At 41.7% G+C, this 25,110-nt stretch overlaps 3 protein-coding genes across 3 annotated transcripts; all 3 read right to left on the reverse strand.

Annotated features, from left to right (window-relative positions):
- Positions 1–1,884: 1,884 nt before the first annotated feature.
- Positions 1,885–8,872, reverse strand: LOC136442037 (lactadherin-like). The gene is made up of 5 exons (XM_066438635.1): positions 8,741–8,872; positions 6,561–6,745; positions 4,300–4,452; positions 2,473–2,617; positions 1,885–1,994 (listed from the first exon to the last, which is right to left on the reverse strand). Exons 1-5 carry the CDS (start codon positions 8,832–8,834, stop codon positions 1,885–1,887), a joined length of 687 nt encoding a protein of 228 aa, XP_066294732.1. The 5' UTR covers positions 8,835–8,872.
- A 3,523-nt stretch (positions 8,873–12,395) lies between these two features.
- On the reverse strand, positions 12,396–15,717 carry LOC136441247 (cytochrome P450 2U1-like). The gene is made up of 5 exons (XM_066437422.1): positions 15,519–15,717; positions 14,514–14,797; positions 14,004–14,192; positions 13,345–13,480; positions 12,396–12,979 (listed from the first exon to the last, which is right to left on the reverse strand). The coding sequence occupies exons 1-5, from the start codon at positions 15,649–15,651 to the stop codon at positions 12,801–12,803; spliced, it is 921 nt and encodes a 306-aa protein (XP_066293519.1). The 5' UTR covers positions 15,652–15,717; the 3' UTR covers positions 12,396–12,800.
- Positions 15,718–16,558: 841 nt separating this feature from the next.
- On the reverse strand, positions 16,559–18,982 carry LOC136442038 (cytochrome P450 1A1-like). Its single transcript, XM_066438636.1, has 3 exons — positions 18,598–18,982; positions 17,068–17,210; positions 16,559–16,615 (listed from the first exon to the last, which is right to left on the reverse strand). The coding sequence occupies exons 1-3, from the start codon at positions 18,980–18,982 to the stop codon at positions 16,559–16,561; spliced, it is 585 nt and encodes a 194-aa protein (XP_066294733.1).
- Positions 18,983–25,110: the final 6,128 nt, after the last annotated feature.

Raw genomic sequence — 25,110 nt, forward strand, 5'->3', positions numbered from 1 at the left:
AGCTCCGCCATCAAATACCGTGCGTACGGTGGATCTATACAACACACTGCACCTACGGCATCAAAGGCTAGTGGACTGCATTTTAATTACCTAACGTTTTTACCAGATGAATCAAGGTGGTCAGTAAAGTCGGGTACTGTCGTAAGAAATAGAAACTGAGCTTAGCTTAACGACGAAATTGATACCGGAAATATCCTTTCGAATTTTGATTGAGTGGCCATAAATGAAGGTAACCACATAATCTCTTATCCAACTGCTACTTTTTCATCTGTGATTTTTTTTGGCGACGCTTCCGGGGCGGGGCCTATAGTATAGGACTGCTTTCGAGTTGCCAAATATTCTTAATTTGAATAATCAATGAGAAAATACTTATGTTCCATATTTCTAATTAACGGGAACTTCATACTTGTGACACATGAAGGTTTCGTGAAGGTTAACATAGTAAGATGTAAATCATGGAAATGAGGACCTACTTTGCATCGTCTTCACGTCGCCGGTGTGTTTTTTAAACACCACTCTTCTTCTACCTAGTTAGTACCCACCTGCAACCATTGCCCGATGGTTAGTATCCATGCTACCCAGCCGCCGTCACCTAAAGCCTTGTTTAACCGACCACGGAAGGGTGCGGTCCGTGTGTCCCCTGGATATCCCCGCCACTGAGAGGAGGCCGTGATGCTCTCATCAGGAATGGCACCAGACTCCATCCCCAGAGGCAGAGAAAAGCGACAGACTGGAAAGACGAGATAGCTGCGGTCAACTTACTTTTCCATCTCATTAAAGGAAAGCTACACAAAAAAATGAAATCGTACTATGCTATTTTTTAATATATTCCAAAGTCAAGTTTTTATTTCAAGTTGTTTCACATAAGTCCGTCATAGTTCTTGGATTTCACCCGGTTGCAACTAATAACGTGCTGACTTTTCTCACCTGATAATTGAATTATAAAACGTCAGTGTTTTACATTTTTCACCTGGCGATTGAATCATATGACGTCGGTGTCAAGTGCACCATGGTTATCAGGTGAGAAGGCGTCAGCACGGCATAAGTTGCATACGGTGGAAGATCTCAAAACTATGATGGACTTATGTGAAGCAACTTGAAATAAGAATTTTTACTTTGGTATATATCAAACATGTCATAGAAGGATTTTCAATTTTTTGTGTAGCTTTCCTTTAAAATGAAGACTTCTCTGTCAAACCAACCTCTTTGGTCAAACTGAATTTTTTATGGTATGGTTAAGCTCAGAATGTTTATGGCAATTCTACCGGCTGTTGTCTGGGTAGACTGTGCTACAGAAGGTCTCACTACCAGGGGCTAATTCGCTACAGCCCAAGTAGAGGTTGGGTTTCCGAGCCTGTTCAAAACGTCTTTTTATGCATTTTTCTTTGAGTGTATCATTTTTCAGTGGCATATAGTTTTTGGAGCAGGGAACAAGTGTTTTGACAACTCATGCAAATGAGTACACAATTTACATAGTTAATAAGTAAGCTTCGTATGTCTATTTTGTCTTATGAGAGGAACTTCAAACAGTTGCAATATGCAACGTAGAATGAGATGTCTATCAAATTCAACAGATACAAGTTATGCAAATGAGGACCTAATTTCCATAAGATATGATAAGATACATCATACCATGGTTGTAAATGATGAAATTTTCTTCCTTTGATTGACAGAAGCAGATAAGGGTTGGGTAAAGGGTGATGAATAGAAATAATCTATACAAATGGAGGTCTTATCCATGGTAGATTATCCTGATTTGATAATCACGACAATTGCAAATAAGGTAGAAACGAACTTCAGATCAGGTAGAGATCAAACAAGAAATTCATAAAAATTTCAAAAAAAATTTACAATTTTTATTTTTCAAAGTCTATCAATCATAACTTAAAACAAACCTGCATCCACGTGTGTATCTGTCCCCTCGAGTTTCGGAATCACGCGGTTACCCTGGTCTCTCCCGCAACCCGGGCTGGTGTGCCCACTGCCTCCGCTTCCTGTGTGAGGAAGGAGGCAAATCTGTGATCCCCCAGTACATTTTAAATCATACTTTCAGACGACAGGCCGTTAAGAAGACGGCATTGCGAACTGATTTCTTGTGTACCGTTAAATACTAATTACATGTTACGATCTCTTATGCAAATTAGGCACTTAATTGCATAATAAATGTTTAGTAAATAAATGTTTTCCTTCCCTTCTTTTCTGTTATCGCGTGTATCGCATTCCTTGAATGGAAAATACAGGAGTTAAGGAAGTATAACATTTCCTTTTCAATGATGCAATATGTGCATCCCCAGTTGTAATTACTTAAAGCCAAGTGAAACTCAAGTTTTAACGTCTTTTACTTTCAAATGTAAATACAATTTTTACTATTAATACGGCAAAAAAGAAAAATCAAGAATAACATCACATTAAGTACAGTCAAAGAGCCCGACTTAATCAATACAAGTGTTATATCTTTTAATGTATACCTACTGTATGCTCTGCAGCCAAGAACTTCCACTCTCATGCTCATGGAAAAATACCAGGCTTGGGGCAAGAAACGCACATACCGGACGTCGATGGGGTCAGGGAGCATGTTAATTACGGGAGTGGTTGCGTCCGTGTTGCCTGAAAATACCTGTAAAACAACGGATTTAGTTTAAGTCTCACCATTTCATATGATATACTGAGCTTTTAGCACTGCCAATGACCAACGATCCTTATATCATTTTATATTTTTCCAGGGAGAAGCTATATATGGCAATTACAAGGTAATCCTGAACACTAATAATTTTAGGAGGTAAAGACTACCCTATGTCATCTTTAAAACCCCTTTGATCGTTAATTGAGTTATGCTATTAAACGCCATAGAAAACAAGATCCTCTTGGCAATTTAAGATAATACAAGATACAGCTAGAGTCAATTCCATGTCACCGAGAGGGTTTTTAGATAATATTGCTAATAAGTTTGAACAATTTTAGATAAAAGACTATTTCAGTCAAAATTCTTCTAAATTGTTCAAAGAATTAAGAATGAAAGTTTCAACATGTTTGAACTTAGCTATATATTTCGGAAATATTTTGAAAGTAATTGCTCAAATATCTCTTTATTTAGAACAATTTTCAAACATCCATGTGATTGTTTCACTGTTGGAGCATGTTCCTACAATTTGTATCATTTTTCAAATGGTAGATTTAGGTTATTGACCCCATAAAAGTAGGCGCTAGTTGCACCCTATTGTCTGCCTCTGTATATTTTTAGATTTCACGCCTGGACTTTTGTCTTGAGGTGTCTATGCATGGCACCTAGGCCTAATCCCCTATACTTTGAAAGGATGTGCATTTGATTTGCCCTGTTCCCAACCCACTGACCCATGTTTTCATAATGTTGGAAGTTGGAACATGTAGGAACAAATGATGAATCTATGTTGTAGCAGTTTCGAAAATTATACAAACAACATGTGCAACGTTAGACATTTGTCTAACATGTTGGAACACAGCTAAATGTTGGAAATTGTTCTAAAAAGTTACAAAAGTTTTGCAAATGTTAGAACAAAAGGCCTAGGCGACAGACACCCAAACGGTAATGTGGAATTGACTCTAGTAGACAAGAGCAGATTGTCAATGTAAGGAGCAGACAAACCAGACCAAGGCCATTGGGGCATTTTGAAGGGGATGTGGCCGTCATACACTACGCTTACATATCATAACGACTGGCCTGCCGAAAGCATTCAGAACTGAATCAATGTTTTATATTCCTTCGTGATGTTTGGTTCATTTTATGATTCAAGAGCAAGAAGAGGACTTTCTATTTGTATAAGGTTTTGAATACTAGTGCTGCGTACCGGTACTGTGTACCAGTACTGTATCGTAAAAATGGATTAGGTACAGGTCCAAAATACCGGATCATGAAGTACCGGTACTGTACCGAAATAGATTTACACAAAGTACATATGCTTATGTTGTGTCTGATTTTCTAACCTCATGGCCTCATGCGCCACCAAACGTGACCAAAATGACACCTTGGAACAGAGTAACTAATATGCAACAGATCATTCAGGCAGGAAAGGAGTTTTGATAGCAAAGCCAAGGGAGTTTGGCTGTATGAAACCTAGTTATGTTCTTTGAATAAAGATACTGACAAGTTGAAAACAGTGTATGTATGTATCTGTCATCATTGAAGAAGTTCAGAAAAACACATTTGATTTTTCAAATTGTTTAGGTACAGGTACAAGTCCGGACATGTACCTAAACCTCTGTACCGGTACATGTACCTGTACCTGATGTTACGTTTAGGTAGTGCGCAGCACTATTGAATACCTTATCAGAGCCATCGCTGGTTGCATATGTAACCCAACACGTTGCATCTGTGCTGTACTGTAGTTTGAAGGAGGTCACCCACATCTGGGGAGAATACCACATGCCGCCCTGAGTTATTATGCCTGTGACGTGTTTCATTTCTCCTAAGTCCACCTATGAGACAATGAATGTGTTTTATCAGAAAATGAATTCAAATGAAATGTAAGAATAAATAGCTTGGAAGTTCATCTGTGTCGGTAGAAATCATTCTGAAACAAGTTTGAACTGTATGTAATTTCAAACACAAAAATGTTCGACTGTACGGCACCAGTTAAAATCCTGGACACTAAGCCGAACTTCTTTACAAGAGGCATCAAGGAAGCCATTTACATCAAGGCCCTACAACCATCACTCAACAGAGACGGCGGGCGCCACAGACTTTCCACTACTTATGATCCACTGCTCACGGAGTCACGTGTGCTATCTGCATAACGTGACGTCATCCAAGCGGTGGATTGCTTGACAAAGACTGGTGTCGTACAGTCGAAAAAAATTTGTGTTGGAAATTACAGTTCAAACTTGTTTCAGAGTGATAATAAATACTTTGATACATATACCTGGGACGGGGGGAGAGGCTTTTGAATCCTGCCCCCGTAACTCCGTAACCACTTATTGTATAACCAACCAATTTTCAGAGGATAGTGTACAAGTTAAATGTACGTAAAATGACAATTTAGGTGTCAAATCGACATAATATGACGTAATCATGACGTCAATTCTATATGGTTCTATTGGCTGGGACCGTATAGATAAGGTATGCCCATAAAACGTAAAGGTATGTGACAATTCTTTGAACAAAAAAAAAAAAGGGACTTACAGAATCTTAATGTCTGGAAAGACTTTTGTTGTACATGTAAATAGCAATATCAAAGACGTCAAATTATGACATCACATATCTTTATCTATCCGCTAGCTTGGATCCGCCATCTTGAAAGGGCATATCACATTAAACGCGGACGGTACTCGGATCCGGAAGTAAAGCTTAGGCCCCAAATCATTTTTCTAACAAAAAGACATCGATTCTTAAGTTTTTCAACCGTGTTGGTATTGAATTTCATTTCGTAGCAGATAATGAAAAATGTGAACTCAAACCTTGACCCTAGAAATGCTTTCGTCACTTTTTCCCGCGCAATTTTACGGAATTAAGAATCGGTGCGTGCGCCGTTAATTAGTCAAAATTATGATCAATTGTGTGTTTGGCTTTAGAAAGCTGGAGATGGCTGCAAGCATTTCAAATTTTGATTAGAGTAACCCTTGAATGAAGATGACTAAAGCAATCTCTTTCCAACTGATACCCATTCATCTATACAATTATTTTTCACGCTTAGATGCCTAACGTAACATGACCTATTTACGTGGAGGACCAGTTTACGTCCAGTTTGGGTCATGTCCACATGTCGCGCTGTATCATGCCAAAGCCTGTTCTTATGAACAATAAAGAACGTCAAAAGTATGATCCTTAGCCATCTCTCTCTATCATACAAAACAATGAAAAAGGTTAATGTCCTGCGACATAACAGAATAAACTCCTGTACCAGTAACAACAAGTTGCACGGAAGCGCCATGCATGACGTATTTCATATGTAATTCGACATCGCGTAGTTCATCATGTTTTTCTAACTTACACCATACCTAGTATCTTTTGAAAGTAGCTGACGTTAAACCTTTCTTTGATATCCAGACTATCCATGGTGATTCGAGGTTTGAAACTCTTACCAGTTTTAGGAAGGTTTGATACAGCCTAGCGACCGCTGCACCGGAGGTTGATTTTTTTGCACGGCAAACCACAATAGCCATGCGTTTATCGCGTGAACGCCACGTGCCGCACATATCGGGGAAATTCACAGATCAACATTGTTTTCTTCCATCGCGTCAAGCAAGTGGCGGGACAAACATAGTGATTTTATTACCATTTGTCTGTAGACTACTTTGGACAGTTACTGTGCATTTTTTCTGGTCTATGTTCTTCAACCATAGTGCTAGAAGGGAAAAGTCTGAAGTAACGATATAGGAAAGCCTATAACAATTCTACATCATATAAATTAGTATAAATACATGCTCACACGGCGTTACACAGGCGGAGAAAACCTTACAGACCATGCATTTTCTTTTAAGAAGAGCTGATATTTCTGCACATGGGTTTAACATTTGGCTCCGTCCGCGCGGTTTTAAGCTAAATACGTTTGGAATCAATCGGACGTTAATTGATCATGTTACGTTACCTGCAGCCATTCTCCAATTGTTGCTGTTCCAACTGCTGCCCAGCCAGCGTCACCTGTGACCAAGTTTAACCGTCCACGGAAGGGTGCGTACCGACTGTCTCCTGGGCGCAGCCGCATCTGAGAGGAGGCCGTGATGCTGTCATCAGGTATGGCACCAGACTCCATCCCAAGAGAAGAGCGACAAACTGGAGTGACGAGATACGAGGGGTGATTTGAAAACTATCAGGTTAGTGACGAGAAAAACAAGGGTGCACTGTGGTCAGAGCTGTGTGGGTCGAGTTCTTCATGCCATGAATCGGCATAAAATCTTCGAAGACATTGTCAAAATGTTTGATAAAGATTCCCTTCTTATTTCAACTGAAAACAAGTGGGTATCTGACTTTCAGCAGAGCAAGTTGGCCCGCACACCTCAAGTCACAGCTCAATTGTCCATGTTTTTATCTTTCTACCTCACCTAATGTTATTGAGTGTCATTTGTGAAGTAATGCTCACAATGATTTGAAGTTTGGTGGATATGGCTAAAAGATGTAATACTACATAATTATGCCCCCAAATCTGAGTTGTGCACGTTATTTCTGGGTGAGGCCGAGGACTTATTGATCACCCCTCGTACACCCCGACCAATCGATCGCTTTGAAACTCAGATTCGAATCAGCCATGACCCGACAAACTTGCTTTCTAAGTTGCGTTAACGACTAAATCTGACAAAACAAACTTCCCAGTGAGATGTTGGAAGGTGTCAGCTTTCAAAAATGTTTTCAGATTGCTAATTTTGGCACTTTGGAAGTGATAGAAAGTATCCGTGAATAAAGATAGTTTCTACTTTAAGAAAGCAATTAAGAAAGCGATTTGTCGGGTCATTGATGATAAGAATCTGAGTTTTAAAGGCATCCAGAGCATTTTGCTTGAAACTTGAATAAATAACTCTAATTCCTAGTCATTCCTACACATAGTAAGTTTCAATAACACTATACCATTACATATCGACATTAAAGGAGCAAAGATACGATGCCGTTGTGTGGTGAGAACTGGTAAAAATCCAAGCCCAAATAGACTGATCCTAAATGTCCATCACAACAATTAGCGGTTCGACCAATGAGAGAGTGACTGCATGTTCGTCAAATATTTGCATTCTTATATTTTAATTTTGCATTTGTACGTTTTGACGGAGGTGGGCGGTATCGGTCTATTTACACTAGGCACGTGAAACTAAAAGATCATCATGTAGCTTTTTTTGTGACGCTTTTGAGCACTTTTGAAAAGAAATCCGCACGCAAATGTGGTAAACAGTGCCATTAAATGTCAATTTCATAAAGATTACAGCAACTAGAATATTTCTAGTTTTCAAGTCTCATAAAATGCTCTGGGTGCCTATAAGGCGATCGATTGGTCGGGGTGGAAATAGCTGCGGTCAATTTCCGCCAAAGATAGATACTCAACATTTTGAAACAGTCAGACGTTTCAGACAACATCCGCTATCTTTCGTCAGTGACTCAGGAGAGATCTGGCAGAACCAGATTTTATACCAAAAACTCTGAATAGGTATGTTAAAAAAAAAAATTTAGGTTAAGGCAATTTCAGATGGTTTATTTATAAAATTACATTGAAGTACATATGCTTATAGTAATAATGTTAGAAAGTAATACTACAATCATATGTAATTCAATGTAATTTTCATGATTGTAATATTGGAAAGTAGTTGTGTTTGAGCAAGAAAACCTTGAAACGTCATTGTTTAAAACATGGACACTATGCCCGTCAGAAACCTGTTGCCATGGCAACATGAGAATTATCAACTTATACAAATATGTTAAGATTGTTTCCAAGGAAATTCCAAGTTTGGCAGTCCTAGCACACGTCGTGCAGCATTTATACGAAGTCAAAGTTGGCAAGGGCACTTTTAGCCCCCACCCCCCCGGTTAAGTTTCCCCATGCACAACCTCATTTCCGAAGGGGATTTATTTACAAATATGGCATTAGGAGAATGTAACATATGGGTACAATAAGTGAAAGACCACAGAATTGAAAGGTAACATTAGGTCGAATAAGAAACATTTGTTCAATATCTTAGCTTTAGGCGCAATATATCAAAGTGTCCCCAAAATGGTTAGATAACATGCCAGAATACTGAAAATTGCTAATCGGACATTGTGGCCCACGAGAAAAGAGAAAAGATCCACCTGTTCTATCATTGGCCTTCAAGTTGGTTTTCAGCACAGCCTTAGACTGTAGAGCGCTTTGATCTCGGTAGAGGGGGCTGCTGAACTGTGGCATGCTGGCAAACGTGGTGGTGGCGGTCTGTTCTGATTTAGATGGTTCAGAACCTGTAGAAAAATAAGATTAGCAAGGAGATGTAGCAAAAAGATATAGACATATAAGGTGAAAGGCTATCATTTTCGACAAGACAACTAGACAGGCATGCGTCAAGTAACGAATATTTCAACAAAACAAACAGAATTGTGGCAGTTGTAATATTTTCTGCCCTAGGGCGTTCGCCAGTGTAAAGAGCTACGAAAGAAAATGTACATGTACGAAAAAGATAAAAGGTCAACCTGTTTTATCCTTGGCCTTCGTCTGCAGCTTAGACTTAGACTGCAAGGCGTATTGATCTCGGTAGATGGGGCTGCTGAACTGTGCTCCGTTTACATAGGTGCTGATGGTAGTCTCCTCAAATTCAGATTTTCCTGAAAATGTTGGTAAAAAATTGAATTTAGCAAGGAATAATGAGCAAAAAAATCTTAACATATATGGGAAGAGATATGATTTGGTGTAGACGAAACAATAGATATTCACAAAAAATAACGGATTTGCTGCTACAATATATGTATTTTCTTACTACAAGATACAAAAAAGCATGGGTGTTGCAAGAATAAGAGACTACCTTAACCTGTTTTATCCTTGGCTTTGATAAGCAGATCAGTCTTTGATTGCAGAGCGATTTGATTCCGGTAGAGGGGGCTGCTGAACTGTGGCCTACCCAAGAATGTGTACATTTGTCTAGCCTGCATAGTTGCTTCACATGGTTCATCGTTTGAAGTGGTACCTGAAAGAAAGATTAAAAATGAGACCTTGGAAAGGAGATTACAATATATCGTGCGATACCACACACTGATACACACACACCGAAAATAACTACATTGGCGGAGATTAAAAAACACCACATGCTGCTTTCGGTAGATAGCAACTTGCACGGAGAGTAGAGAGGGAAGGGTAACACTGAAAAAGCTTTGAAAATATATCGTCACCAAACATTGAAATATAGTTACTGGTGTATCATCTAATTCTCATTTTAACTGTAGTCGTATTAGTAGCCAGCGCAGGGCTACCAAAATCACCCCTAGCAAAACATCTTCGTTTTTGTTTGCTTTTGTGTCAATCAAGGGAAACAGGGGGTATGCGAACAAAAACTCGAGGCATGTGTAAATAACTTAGAGGTTTTGCACCACAAAACATTTGAATCAACGGGCTGCCTAGACCAGTATTCTCCAAAATGGTATTATCGTAGGTACAGGCATTCAGGGTCGATTCTATTGGCAATAGTGAACCGTTTCCAAATAATTACACTATCGGTGTTCCCCAGGGCACTATACTTGGACCACTAATATCCCGTGTGTACATTGATGACTTCGCAGATAAGTTAAATCCAAACATTCGACTTTTGGCAGTTGATTGTGTTATCTATTGAAAAAATCAACAACGACAAAGATCACCCTAGCCTCTTTTGCATTCAGATTTTCACATTTTAGAACCGCATTTCAGGCATGATTGCAAATGTACCTGCGCCTAGATGTATGCCACAACGATTATAGAACGTATTGCACTATTTCTATCATAGATTAGCAACCCTGAATACCTATAGCTAGGTGTTATCTTTAACAACTGGTTAACCAACTCTCTTGATGCTAACACGTAAGTATCATTACATCCAATTGTATTTCGGGGTAATACGACTCCCAAGTTGTTCATAGAAGAAAACAATTATTCACAAACGAATCCAAAATACAACCTTACTTTCACATTATTCATGAGCAAAGGAAAGCAGTTCTACTATCAAAATGAAGAACCCACATATCATAGTTGTCGGTAAATTCGTGTTCCACTGTCTCCGATGAAGTCATGAAATAAAACTAGCTCGATGTATATTTTAAAACTTAGCACTGGACTAAGTTTTCTTTTATCATTGTATTTATAATTCTTATATTAATTTCACACGTAACTTTACTTGTAATTAGCTCGCGGGCATCAACTTATCATTACATTACAGAGCTGTTGAAATGGTTAGAACATGTTTGGCGGGTAGTTATCTTCACAAAACATTGTTAGCTTACCTGGTGAAGTGACGCAACCGATTGCCAGTATCATGTAGACCCAGGCCGACATGTTTTGTTTCGCACTCAATTAGTCCTCGTCAGTAAACGTTCCATACAGTTTCATCAACGTGTGAATGTTACGGCTGACAGGGTTTTTGCAAAGCCTGTCCGTCCAAGGGTCTGGAAATGCGGGAAATAACGACCTCGCAGGGTTTTTTTCCGACACGGCCTGACGACTTTTTCCTTGGTCTAGTAGACAATCTTGTGACCACTGCGTGAGTTCCAAGAAAACGAGCCAATGAGCTGACTTCAAGATAGATGTTACATGTGCCGCTTATTACTAATATTATATAATAAGCGGCACATGTGTTTGAAGACTAGTAATATGCGTTTTGATAAATCGACTTTACCTGAGCCCATAAAGTGATACATTTTCACTATTTTCAAGAAGGGAGAAGAATTTGAATTTATCTGCTAGACTACGATAAACGTACCAATTTGTGTTTGTAAACATGTCTCCGTTGTAAGCTGCACTTAGTCAAATTGGGCAAAAATGTACAATAAAGGTGTGTTGTCATTCATTCACACTCTCATGATATTAGTCTAGGGCCCTGCGTTCCTCGGTGAGTTTGCTAGCAGAAAACAAGACAAGGAACTGCGGACTAGTGAAGCATTGGTTATAAACGTCATCGTTGAAGTATGAAACCTCTTTTGCTAAAATCACCACTCATTCGTTGTTCGATACAAATCCTAATGAGATTCTTGTCTTTCAGTGGTTGTCTGGCTTAATTTGATTCTGGACGTTGAATCCACGTTTGCAGGGCACATACTAAGGAGATAATTGTTACACCGGTTTATACTTTATGACCCTAGTCCTACGTCCTTATCAGTTAAAGAAACCGTGCAGTCCAATGTCCGGTCCTTAGTCCAAGGACAATCGGCAGTATTTAGTCATTTCTTAAACAGACTCCATCAATGTGTGTTTTGTCTAAAAACAAGCGCACTTATGCATGATAAAGAATAATCAAACCACCAGGGAAAATGCCGCGCACCCGACTGCGTGAATCCTCTTTTATTGTTTGCCAGGCAGGAATAAGACAACCTTGCTTTACACTTTCGTTCCTTACGGAACTTACAGGCAGAAGAAATGTAAAAAAAAATATATTCAAACATTTCAATCTTATACGCTTTGTTTAAACGAATAGAATTACTTACATCAATGACGTCATAATTATGATATATTACGTCATAACGACACCAAACAATATTACGGGAGTGATCAAGATTTGCATGTACATCACTCCCTACGAATTCGGTGATCATACACTATACCGTTTGAATGTTATGAAGGAGGGCCGAATGTCAGGAATCAGCAAAAAGCTAGGGTTAAGCAAGACTTGACAGAATAATCCCAAAGCTAAGGATTGGAAGTCACAGATTGACCATGGAAACAGGAAAATTTCTGTTGACCAAAGGGTTTTCCCACCTCGTCCAGAACTAGTGAAGGATGAAATACGTTAATGCAATGTACTGTCCTGTATCTATAATGCTGGTATCATCACATGTCAATATTCAAATTTAGTCCTCTTAACCATTGAGATAAATTAAGGTATAGAAAGCGACAGACATATGGATATTAGACTATTATGATACCGAACTCATATTTCCGCCTATTCTTCAAATACATAACTAATTCCAAAAAGGAGGCTACAGCATCTGTTTTTGACAATACACGTACTTGCAGTGACGATGAAGTTACTAAATTATTAGTGTTTTAGCTTGTAGCACATGGCTATATAGACTTGGTTAGTCTTCTAAAATTGTTGTCAAGTAATTGTTTTTATACATTGTGTATTGTAAAATTGTCGAGGAAGGACCTTTTTCCAATTCATTCAAAAAGTAACCGCTGGCCGTGCCAATTAAGCATACACTAACGCGACATCGCACAGAGCTGGAACGGATGCGGCTTGAACGTTATTCCAAGGACACCGTCGGTGTTTGGAGGAGGGGCGCCCTCTGGCGTCTTGAAGGTGAATGACTGCAGCAGGGTCGAGAAGAACAGGAAAAGTTCCATCCTGGCCAGCTGCTCCCCGATACACACACGCTTACCTAGAGATAAGGATTGACCAGTAGTAAGATCAGCCACTCGTCAAATAAAAGTACTGTGGTCGACAGATACAAAGCGCGACACACGTACCGACTTTGCTGCGCGACACACTGACGTTTGTTGCGCGACTGTTGAGAACTTGATCATGACATACCAGAGTTTGCGGGACTTCACCCTCCCCTTTGTGATGGATGGTTCCTATAATGTCAAAGATGACAAAGTTGCCTTTGATAGTAAAGACCATTGCGCAACAAAAGTCGGTGTGTTGCGAAGCAAAAGCCGGTGTGTCGCTCTTTGTACCTATCGGCTACGCTAAGAAAGTGTTATGTTATTACCGTGGCCCAAAAACTATATGTCTAAGCCTCACCTCCTCCAAAAGGCATGAAAGACTCAGGCTTGTTGATGACGTTCCCCTCCGCGTCCAGAAACCTTTCGGGGTCAAACCGTTCCGGGTCAGGCCAGTAGGCGGGGTCCATGTGGACGGAGTACAGATTCGGAAATATCTAGATCGAACAAAGAGGAAACCGTGTAACAAAAGGTCAAGAATCAGTCTCAGAGTCCTACGCATTACATACAAAGACTACCTGGGAATACTCTGCTAATAGGTATTCACAGTCCCGCGCTTGGCATGGGGTATAGCCAAAAACTAGCTGGCAGTCAGTCAGAGAATAGGCTCAATGTGTTCTTGAAGGGCGTTTAGGGTTTGTGTAGCCGCAGCGGAAAGCTATAAGTGTGTGCATGTTTGTGTGTGTGTGTGTGTGTGTGTGTCTGTGCGTGCGTGTGTGCGTGCATGTGTGTGTGTGTGTGTGAGTTTTTGTGGGGGACGGGGGTTGGGGGGGTGGATAGTATTCGTATGCACTTCGCTTTTCTGCATGTTATGCGAGAAGGGGGTGAAGTCTGAAATCGCTTTATCGTCATTTGAGTCACGGTCAGCCGGTGCACCACTTTATCTGAATTGCAAAGACCAATATAAAATCTTACTGTATTAACTGTGTTAACTGTGTTCTAACATTAAACTCGCCAAACCTTTGTTCCTTTGGGGATGTTATAGTCACGCACTTTGACGTCCTGCGTGGTGGCGTGGGGAACTACGAAGGGAAGAAGAGTGCGGATCCTCATGGCCTCCTGCAGGCAGGCATTCACGTAGGGCAGCTGGGCACGGTGGGACAGGGTGGGCTGACTCTCACCAACAACGGCATCAAGCTCCTGATGTACCTGAGTTAACAATAATAGCCGATTAATGTCAAATAGCCAGATGACATCGACCAAAGAGAAGTCCCCGTTGCATATCGGTTATGACGCCGTCACGTCAAAGAAGTGCCACAAGTGGTGAATAATGAATCTCAAGTGGTTAATAATGGTACTCTGCATTGTTAAGTACATGTTGATGTTGTGAACGAGCCAAGAAAGAGACTGTTTTGTTCTGAGTCACTCTAAAACCTTACTATGTCCGTTCCGTAGATGACCCAAAAGCAGAAACAAGATGAAGGCAATTAAGCCTTAGGTAACGTTTCAAAGTCAAGTTTGTGTGAGTACCTTATTTTGGATGTCAGGGTTCAAGGTCATGTAGAGCAGACTCCACAGCAGTGTGTTGGTGGTTGTCTCCATCCCGGCGAAGAAGATGTTATGGGTCATGTACATGACATTCTCCTCCGTCAGACCGTCCACCTTTCCCTGCTGTTCAAGCTCCAGCAAGCAGAGGTCAATGAAGTCTCGCGGGTTCTCGCGATCCAGGTTCTCGCGATGGCGAGATATCTCGTCCCACAGCAATCCCTTAACTATAGAGTTCTGTTTGAGCGTTTCCACGCAGGCTCGGTTTACTAAAAAAATGACAAATTACAAGAATGTCACTCTGACGTGTCTTCGTTTTCGCAAATTCTGACAGTCGAGTATCATTTGCATGTTTAAACATTTTAAAAGCAGTTAAAACAAGGACAAAGACATTTGCTTTTAAGAAATATGGTGAGAAGTGAAGGTGCCGTAAACGCCCAGTCACATCCGTCGTGCTACAGGTTGACGATTGGAGGCATTCTTGGGACAGTTGTAGTGTAGTACAAAATATAGTTGTGTTGTGTACTTGTGACGAAGAAAGTTGTTGTAGATCTTTGTAGACGGTCGAGTCTGCTCAAGCCTTCCTGAAAAGAAGCGCTTTCATAGTACGCATGCGCGGTTACGGAAATTGTGGGTAATACGCAAAAGGCTATGGCCCCTGGCGAGATTACATTTCTCGTCTCGACCATCGTCTTGATTTGCATGACACTGTCCAAACGGTTGTTGTTTATGTCCCAGGGGCCTTTACTTTTGACATGTTAGCCATAATACCTGTCGCCGCGCATGCGTACACGGAAGTGTTAAAGTGCTTATTTCAGTGCATAAAAATCGTGCAACGAGTAATATAATGTTAATCTGCAAGCAGATGTATTGGTGGCAAAGTATTTTTGGCCAAAAGCAGTATTACGGCCCAATAAAACTACTTTTGCCCTTTGGATCCTTCATTTGCCACTTATAGATCTGCTTGGAGATTACTTACATATTACTCACCTATTGGAACAAACCGTAGCAAAGGGAAGACGGTGATGATCTGTCCTGCCATTGCAGCTATGATGTTCGTGATCGTCTCCGATAACACACGAAATGTTTCATCCCCGTAGTCGAATCGCTTCCCGAACACCATGGAACAGATGATGTTTGCGACAGCCACAGTCAAGTAGTTTTAGATGTCCAATGACTTTCCGTCGTATTCTACAATCTGTAGGAAATGCAGCTATGTGCATTGCACGTTGACGAATTTTAAATCTCATACAAATTCCCTTCTATAGAGTTTACTTTGATCATAGCACCTTCTCTTACAGCCATCAAAAACGCCTCCACACAGACAAGTAAATTCCCAGAGAATTGTGAGAAGGCAATTCTGTCACCTATACACAAGGCTGGTGACAGCGATTCCCCCAACAACTACAGACCTATCAGCATTCTTTCTGTCGTTTTCAAAGTCATTAAAGAACCGTCCACACACAGCTCTGTGACAACTAACAATGTTCTCTGACAAGCTCAGTCTGGCTTCATACCAAGACACTCAACACAATCAACTGTACACTTACTCAACAAGAGTTCCACGACCTCATATCTCCATGAACAATCCTATCCATGCAAATGACTTACACATTTGCATAATATATGCTTGGTCATAAACACCTTTGTCTAACTTACACATGTTGCAATATCAAAAGTCCTATACTTTTCCAATTAGATTAATTATAGTGTTTTGCATTAATTATGCAAATTAGGAATTTCTTCCAGTCAGAGCGGATTTTGGATAGAGAGCGCTTTTTTGGATACAACAGCATCTACCGAAGTGGCTGGGCTGGAAATACACTAAGGCAACAACACACCAGTACTACAATGCCGTACTTGTCCACAAAGCCCTAGGCCTAAACAACAAACTCCCACCCTACATGCATGCATGAACAGATGTTTGTCGACGGCAGAGTACAAAGTACAAGGACAACTAGACAAAGCACTCGCAATCAACTAGTCGTCCCAAAAACCCCAGGAAGCGAGCTTCAGAAGTCCAATATCTTTCACAGTCTACCACCAGACACACGCACGGCTCCAACTCTGCCTTCCTTCCAGAAACTCTTTAAGTAACAGAAATTGGAATTGACCAAAAAACGAACCTGCACGAACCATATGCCATCTCACATGTATTTTGTACAATGTACATGTATGTGTCATGATATGTGTATAGACGTTTTAGGACTTTAAATAATGTTAACTGTATCTTTGTTTGTATATTTTGCCTGACCTTTACATCGTTCCTCATAACTTCAAATGAAAGGCGTCCTGCGCAGGCCGATTTGAGCCTCTTTTGAATAAACAAATGTTAAAACAAACAAATAAACCAGGATAGTAAGGAGACTGAAAAACAATATCAGAACAAGGCAACCAGAGACTTCCTTACTGAGAGAGAGAGAGAGAGAGAGAGAGAGAGAGAGAGAGAGAGAGAGAGAGAGAGAGAGAGAGAGAGAGAGAGAGAGAGAGAGAGAGAGAGAGAGAGAGAGAAAATACTTCCAGTCTGTTATGATCTTACCTTGTAGCGGAGAAAGCTGGCTTCCCCTCGGATGTCCTCTTCAATGCTCCCATCTCCCACCTTCATACCCAGGCACTTCAGGGCGGCGGTGGCAAACCTCCTTTTCTGTTTCACCCTGGTCCCCCAAGGTGCAGACATAATGTCTTGAGAGAAAAAAGAGAAGACTCATTGGTCCAAGTTTTTCTAAGGCAACCATTGCATTTGAGCATTATTTTTTTTTATTCGATTCTACGGAACTTACCTTATAAATGCTGATTTTTTCAAAGCAGTGATAAATGAATCAAGATTATGATAAAAAAGTAAATACAATCAACGGTAGGTCCAGTAAAAAAATCCGTTAATATTATTTCTAAACTGCTCCCCTATTTTACAAATGGCACAGTCCTCAAAGAAAACGAAGCAGCCATCTTGGTTTTCTTCGGTGGTGAGGCGTGTTTGATGTATGGTAATGGCCATATGATAATAACGTTAATGACACACACGTTGACGTGAACTCCATATTGAACCATGAATTTTGTATGTCAAAGGCACTGCCAATGTGGCTCTCATGTATCCTAGGCCTTTGGGTCGCAAGGTCTTTGTACATGTAGCACCGGCCTCAGTCTTAATCACTGGACCCGCGACTCGTTGGCGACCTCGCTGCGTCCTGGAATGAATTTGAGTTAGCCTGGACTTCGCAATGGGAATACCGTGCAAAATGTACAAGTATGACTAATAAGACAAAAAATCACACAAAGCGTTTTTTTTTTTTAATGAAATTCGTTTAGCACGGTGTTAAATCACTCGGTCGCAGCGAGGTCGCCAACGCGTCGCGAGTCTAGTGATACGGGGCTTGCAGGGAGAGCTACGATAGTCTTTGTCCCATATTCAATCGCAGTGCCTTCTTGGAATAAAAACATTATACGTTCTACTCTCAGGGCATTGAGGAACAGGTGACATGTACTTTCAAATCTACAAAGCCCTAAACAACAAACTGCCACCCTAGCTACATGCGCCAAATGTTTGTGTACTGCAGAGACCAAAGTACACGGACAACCAGACAAAGCACAAGCAGTCAGCTGGTTGTCCCAAAACCCAAGCGAGAGACCTTCAGAATTAAGATCGGTAGCCTACATGTACCGTGGACCAAATGTCTGGAACAGCCTACCGACAGACACACGTACGGCTCCGAATCTGACTTCCTTGAAGAGACTCTTGAAGTAACGGAAATGAACTAAACGAACGGACACGGACCATGAACCAGCTTTCGCCCTACTATATGTTGTACCATAAATATGTAATGATATATGTTGATAGAGTTATTAGGACTCAAATGATTGTGTATCCCTGTTATATTATGACCCTCAATGAAAAGCGGCCTGCGTGCCGATTTGAACTTATCATGAATAAACAAAGGTTCAAACAAACAAACAAACAAACATGTCTTCGAGAAACTAGACTATCTTAGCATGCTAGTAGTTACTTAGGTCAGTGCGTAAAATAAACAAATTTTGCCCCTATGGATAAGGAAAATGACAGAGTTGTCGTCACCTTTTCCAAAACCAACAATCGCATCAAGCAGGTAATTTGGAGGCCTGGACGCGAACAGATCGGACCTGTCCACGAGCGCGTCCTTGACGGCAGCGTAGCCATTCAGAACCACTACATCTTCCATCCCCATCCTGACGGTGAAGACGTCCCCGTACTGCCGCCTCCATGCCGTCAGTTTAAGGTGAAGCGCTCGGCCCAAGGTGAGGAGGTGCCCGAGAATAGGCACACGTCCTGCCGGGTAAGGAGGCAGGTTTCTGGGGCGCTTCAAAAGTGCATAAGCCAGGAGAAAGGCTAAACAAAAGACAAGAAACGTCTGCAGAGTCAGTCCAGGGATCTGCAAAATCTCCTGGACGCCCTCAGTTATCCAACTGACGACCGCAGCCATATTTTGTGCTGGCAAAATGCAGTCAACAATCTTTATGCGCATCCGTTCTGCGCAGCATGAACTTGTACCATGACTAACACATGACTCCCTGTGACGTTCAAAGTCCGTTGACTTTGACTTTCTATCACAGTTCAGTTCAGTGCATTTCAGTCAGAACATTATATTACACTATTAAAATTCATCGCAACGTCATGATTCACTAAAAACGTTTCAGTCATCAGAAAATTTCACTAAAAATGATAAGATTTTTGTGACATTGTTCAAAGTCGATTTGACTTTGACTTGAATTTCTGTGACGTTTAAAGTTCAAAGCTAAAGTTCAAGAAACGTCTGCAGAGTCAGTCCAGGGATCTGCAAAATCTCCTGGACGCCCTCAGTTATCCAACTGACCACCGCAGCCATATTTTGTGAAAGCAAAATGCGGTCAACAATCTTTATGCGCATCCGTTTTGCGCAGCATGAACTTGCACCATGACTTACACATGACTTTTTGTGACGTTCAAAGTCTAGAGTTAAAAAGACAATCCAGCTGTACTCAGCTCACCCCGTTTCAAGGGAAAGCGCAGCAGTAGTCAACGATCTTTATACGCATTCGTTCTGCGCGGCCGGAACTTTTCTCATGACTAGCACATGACGTTCGAAGTCCAGAAGTTCAAACCAGCCAACTTTTCTCATGACTAACACGTGACTTTTTTGTGACATTCGAAGTCCAGAGGTTAAAGAAAGCCAGCTGTCCGCGGCTCACTACGTAGATAATCATTAGCATACCGTCATTTCTGAAACAGTAGACCGATGCAATGACCCAAGGGGCAGAGTGTTCGCCTTGAACTTCTAGAGGACCAGCCCTCTATTGTCAAAACATCCATGTGACATGTCATCAAGTTATGAATATTCGAACATAACAAACAGATTTCTGGTAGCTGCAATATTCCCTATCGCTTTTGAAAAGAGCTACGAAAGAAAAGATAACACTTACTGTATTGAAAAGAGACAACCAATTATATATTTTGTTTTGATATGGAGATCAGTCTTTCCTGTTGTGGGAGGGCCTCGCCGTCTGTGCTTGAGGTCTCCCTTCCGCACGCTGAGTAGGTTGACACAGTGTCTTCCTTTGCGTGCTTTGTATCTGTTAGATCTCAATGTTGAGAATTCCAGGGCTTTTTGTGCAGGTGTGTCTTGTGGCATTCTGAGGATATGTCCGAACATCGACTGTCTGAGTTGTTCGACCTTTTCGAAGAGGAGTTGTGTTGCTGATTTCGTATAAAAGAGTCCTAAACTCCATGCAGAGGGCGGTGTTATTTTCCAACTAGATTATGTATCAATGAATACATAATCAGCGGACTTTTACAGAATTCCTACAATGGCCACTCCATTCAGACAAAAGGAGAGAGGCCCGTCCAACCACTTTGTATCGAATTTCGCACGATCCAATTAAACATTAAATCAGCCCACAGGCACACCAGGGGTAGTCACGAGTCTAACTATTTCCTGCACTGCACACGAATAACAAATTAGGATCACAATAGCAAACACAACTAGAAAGGCCGTCATTTGCCCCTGAGCAAATACGACATGTTTCGCCCATACTCCTCCTCATGCAAGAAGTGGGCTGTCACAAAATAACACCTGGGCAAATCGGAATATGAACTACATGTAGAAAGGCAACATTTGCGAGAGAAACATACTTTGCCAACCTCCCTCCCCATGCATTAATTGACTGTTCCAAAATTACAAGTTCTGCGAGACGCCAAGAGCCTTCCGCATAGTTTTGCAACTTCTTACTGCTAAGGCTTGCATGTTTTCCTGCAACATGACCTCAGGTAACCTGAAAAGAACACACGTTCTTTGGCCAGCAGCAAATGGAACACGCGGAACCTTAGATAGAATGTGGAACAGGGGTAGCACTTTAGGTCGGTTTTTGGTCTGAAAATAGGCCCAAAGTCCCCAAAATGAGGCATTTTGAAGTAATGTACACCAGAAATGTTGAAGTTCTGTACGGGTATGTTCAAGGCACCCTTGTACCGAATTTTAGGTCATTTGCTTGTAGTACCAGGACACAGGAGCCCAAAATGTAATTTTTGCCCAAAAATGCCCAAAAAAACTCCTGTTTCAAAAAAATGAAAAGCCTGATGGTATTTGCCATCTTTACCTTCATGCCAAATTTCAGGTTGGTTGGTTCAAAAATGGCGGAGTTGAATCGATTGAAAGATTTGGCAGGAGAAGAAGAAGAACATGAACAAAAACAATATGTTGAGCCCATACCTATGGGCTCAACATAATAACACAGCCCTAAAGCTATTATTTGCATTACAAGAAGCGGAATCTTAATTGGATACTCCCAAGGGTTTTCCTATCATCGTGCATGACAATGGAAGTTCTTCAAATGTTGTCTATGTCTGAACGTCTGTTCATTAAAGTTTGTTTTCTAGACTTTAAACAGAGGGAAACTGAACATTAATACATTTACTGATTACCAAAAGACTAAAATACAATCATCCGTGTGAGTAAGTGAAGTTGTAACCATGACGGGTTACCAAATAAGTTTTAGCAGTAACACAGGTGTGTACAGCAGGTAAGTGATCATGCGTACATGGCATGATCTCCACGTGAAGATTAGGGATATTAGTCTTAATCTAAGAAAACGCCCAGGCCCTCTAACACCGCATTCCACAGTGCATTACCTACCATTTTCTGCTTGGTACATAAAAAGTACTTTGGTGATGATCGTCTTTTGTAATGTCATAGCGTTAAAGGAAAAAACAACAACTGCCCGACTAAACCCAAATCAGTGTGTGTTGATTCAAAGCGCAGTGTTATTACTGTTCGCGGTCTCAAAGACATATGACAGAATTCATGTAAACTTAATGATTGGTTACCAGCAACTGTAATTACTGCCTGACAATTGCAAGAGATAATTACTGCAGCGCATTCCAGGTGTTGGAAGATTTTATCTTTTGATCATGCACCTTTTTCCATACGGAGAGGATCACAGCTCCGCTGATATTCGCGACATCGAACTTACTAAGAACGTGTTTGATACGAGGCAGTTTCGACATCAAATGGGGGATGTTGTTCAAACTCCCTCTGCGTGAATGAGCCGCAATGCAGATACTGTATAACGTATTAAGCAGACAACTACTTTGCTCAGATGGAATTACGTTACCAATGGATACAAATTGCATAATTGATCATAATTACCGTGCAAGAACAGTTAAATAGGGCCTCTTCCACCCCCTTTCCTACATTCTCTCGTCTCCATACCCGAGACGAATAAGAAGAAGAAAGAAGATCTCCTGACGAAAATCTCGAGCTCACCGGCATCATCCTGACCAGATACTTGGTAAGTAGCAACACTGTAGCAGCTCATAGCCTACAAATGTTATCATTGCAGTTGGAGTCTCTTGTTGTTTCGTTTGTATATTTGTTGTTTAAAAGAACCTCAAGCTCATACATCGGACCGTATGGGGTTCAAGTTTTGCCGTCGCCACAGTTCGCCCATCAATGGTCGAATCGCGGTCAGGGTGCCTGATGCAATCGGCAATTCTACCGGTAGATCATGGTTTGTAGATTTTTTACCTACATGCGGATATTCGCTTCAAAGACAGCCATAACTTGTCCACGTCGATTGAATTGATCTCACTAAGATTAATGAAGTTACCATTGAGAGGCCATCTCAAGACATTCCAAGCATTCTGGTCGCGATCTCTGTTGACAAAAACTCCGACAACTCTCTACCGGTAGAATCGCCGTTTCAGCCAGATCGCCATCTTTACCCTTATATCTAAACACTATTTCGCTGCTCGGCATTATACGGGACCCCCCTTTGAGAAGAACCGATTGCAACAGATTCGATAGCGATTCACGGCGCTTTCGTCGCAGGTTTCCGCCGCAATTTAGATTTGACGTTTGAGAACTTTCAAGGAGGCCGTGACGAAAAATATCTACCAAGAATGATCGTAAGACAGCCATTTCCGTAAAAAGGCAGGGACAAACCAGTAGCGTCTTTGAAATTCTACAGGACCTACAATGGCCACTCCATTCAGACAAAAGGAGAGAGGCCCGTCCAACCACTTTGTATCGAATTTCGCATGGTCCAATTAAACATTAAATCAGCCCACAGGCGCACCAGGGGTAGCTACAAGTCTAGATTTTAGATTTTCTTTTTTTCGTGCACTATAAGTATAAGGGAATTAACAGTCGGGCGCATTGTCCATAAGTACAGATCGTACTCTCCCCCCCCCCCTTCAGTGATACCCAGTAGGGCTTTTTAGAGCGTTATAGTAAGAAGAAGCTGGATTTTGTGCGAATTATGTACGACTATCGTCATATCAGAAGGATGTTTCACGTTTGCGATTGTACCCCATGTCGCATACCCTGGAATCCAGAGCATATGTATCGGCCCGCGCTCCGAGTCTTCCGGGCCTACCCTTCCGCCCCGTTCCACTATCCGCTAGCCACCCAATCTCCACAGCCGTAGCTTGTTTGGCTAGCGGGAAGTGGGGCGGGGTACGTTGTCAGGCCAACGGGAGGGTAGGTCCGAGGTAACTCCGGGCGTGGGCCGGTGTAGGTCCGGGGAAGCTCTGTACAATTGCTCTGGATTCCAGAGTACATGTTGCACGACATGAATGACCGGTCCAGGTGCACACAGAACAGAAGATGACGTTCCGAAAGTCACAACCGGAGCACATTGTGCAAGACACGACAGTTGAGAGCTTTGGTGCGCTCTATCGGCTGCCCAGGAGAGGTTTTTACAGGATAAAAATGATAAGAAGAAGCTGAATTTTGTGCACATGCATGGCTATCGGAAATATGCCCCCAGTCGTCGACCGTATAACATATCGCACGACAGGTGTGTATGACCGACCCTAAGTCAGGCTTGGTGCACAAATAACGACAGGCATTAGTAGATAAAAACTTGTCCACCTGCCTTTTCCCTGACAACATTTTGATCATTTAATTATATTTTTTTCACCTTCGGGTGATATCCCAACGAATTTCCTCAATTTCCCAACCGAGGTTTATCATTTGTGTTTACGAAAAAAAATGACGTCGGTTAGACCAAGAAGGTTTAAACATCATTGGTTAATAACGGCAAATTTTTGTGCAAATTGGACACTTGTCCCTCTAACTGAGGGGGGATGCGTGTAAAGTGCCTTTCCCTATGGCACAACGTCGGGGCGCAAGTTCGGACATGTCTCTGGGCACAACCCGGTATTAGATCCCTGGTCCCATTGTTTGACAGAATTCAAGCTCCAACGGCAGCTGTCTTCAACTGGCGGACGAGAGCAGCGCCAGGCGGGTTGGCGTATAGGCGGACCGGCAGCTCGCTGCAAGCATCCCAACCAGAACCAGCACGTCTCCATCGAATTGGTGCCGCTGTGGAAGACGGATTCCCAAAGTGTGTGGGTCTCAGATTCGCAACCTGTTATCCACCTTGAACAAATCCACGCGAAGGCTACCGTGCCACCCCTTCTCACTCCGATGTAGGAATTGACACGGTCACCATACTCGATTTGAACATCTGTATCTGTATCTGTACTATGTATCTGTACTATCTATCTGTACTAAGTATCATAATACGAATAAAGATTATACGAGTGGTTGCCCTAGTTTGTACAAATTAGTTGACGACCATTAAAAATGTTTGCTCTTTTGTTTGGGAAAGGCGTGGACCGTGAATTATCTCTAATTAACAGACAACTCCATAATTGCAGTGTGCGAGTGCAGCCTTTGTGTTGTTACCAAGTAACTGCAAGCCCAGAGAAATACATCATGTAATCATCTATAGTCAACTGTATAGTTAAGGTAACAAAGCAGCTACAAAATGGGCAAATACATGACGTAAATTACGAAAAGGTATTTTGCAAACAGATACAACATGTTCCTACTTTTAGGGCACAGGCTGCCCTGGGCAATTTGCTGCAGTCATCTGTGGAAGAGATCTCGTTGGTCCGGGGAAGAGGGTTTGTCCGGGGAAGCTCGGGGCGCGGGCTGGTACCAGTGAGAAGTGGGGCGGGGTAGGTTGTCGGGTCAGCGGGAGGGTTGGTCCGTGGAAGCTTGGGGCGCGGGCCGGTACAATTGCTCTGGATTCCAGGGTAACGTTTTCCAGGCGAAGCTGCACCATGAGA

This window comes from Branchiostoma lanceolatum, chromosome 9, assembly GCF_035083965.1.
Source record: "Branchiostoma lanceolatum isolate klBraLanc5 chromosome 9, klBraLanc5.hap2, whole genome shotgun sequence".
Classification (NCBI taxonomy): domain Eukaryota; kingdom Metazoa; phylum Chordata; class Leptocardii; order Amphioxiformes; family Branchiostomatidae; genus Branchiostoma; species Branchiostoma lanceolatum.

Excerpts from the sequence above, each read along its gene's own strand:
- LOC136442037 (XM_066438635.1), bottom strand. The coding sequence starts at position 8,834 with ATGCCACAGTTCAGCAGCCCCCTCTACCGAGATCAAAGCGCTCTACAG. Across the intron at positions 6,746-8,740 it reads GAAGGCCAATGATAGAACAG|TTTGTCGCTCTTCTCTTGGG; the intron begins GTGGATCTTTTC and ends TCGTCACTCCAG. Across the intron at positions 2,618-4,299 it reads CCAGCGATGGCTCTGATAAG|GTATTTTCAGGCAACACGGA; the intron begins GTATTCAATAGT and ends GTTGTTTTACAG.
- LOC136441247 (XM_066437422.1), bottom strand. The coding sequence starts at position 15,651 with ATGGTGTTCGGGAAGCGATTCGACTACGGGGATGAAACATTTCGTGTG. Across the intron at positions 14,193-14,513 it reads ACCCTGACATCCAAAATAAG|GTACATCAGGAGCTTGATGC; the intron begins GTACTCACACAA and ends TTGTTAACTCAG. Across the intron at positions 13,481-14,003 it reads ACATCCCCAAAGGAACAAAG|ATATTTCCGAATCTGTACTC; the intron begins GTTTGGCGAGTT and ends TGTTCGATCTAG.
- LOC136442038 (XM_066438636.1), bottom strand. The coding sequence starts at position 18,982 with ATGGCTGCGGTCGTCAGTTGGATAACTGAGGGCGTCCAGGAGATTTTG. Across the intron at positions 17,211-18,597 it reads GATTGTTGGTTTTGGAAAAG|ACATTATGTCTGCACCTTGG; the intron begins GTGACGACAACT and ends TTTTCTCTCAAG. Across the intron at positions 16,616-17,067 it reads CCAGCTTTCTCCGCTACAAG|AGTTTCTGGAAGGAAGGCAG; the intron begins GTAAGATCATAA and ends TGTTACTTAAAG.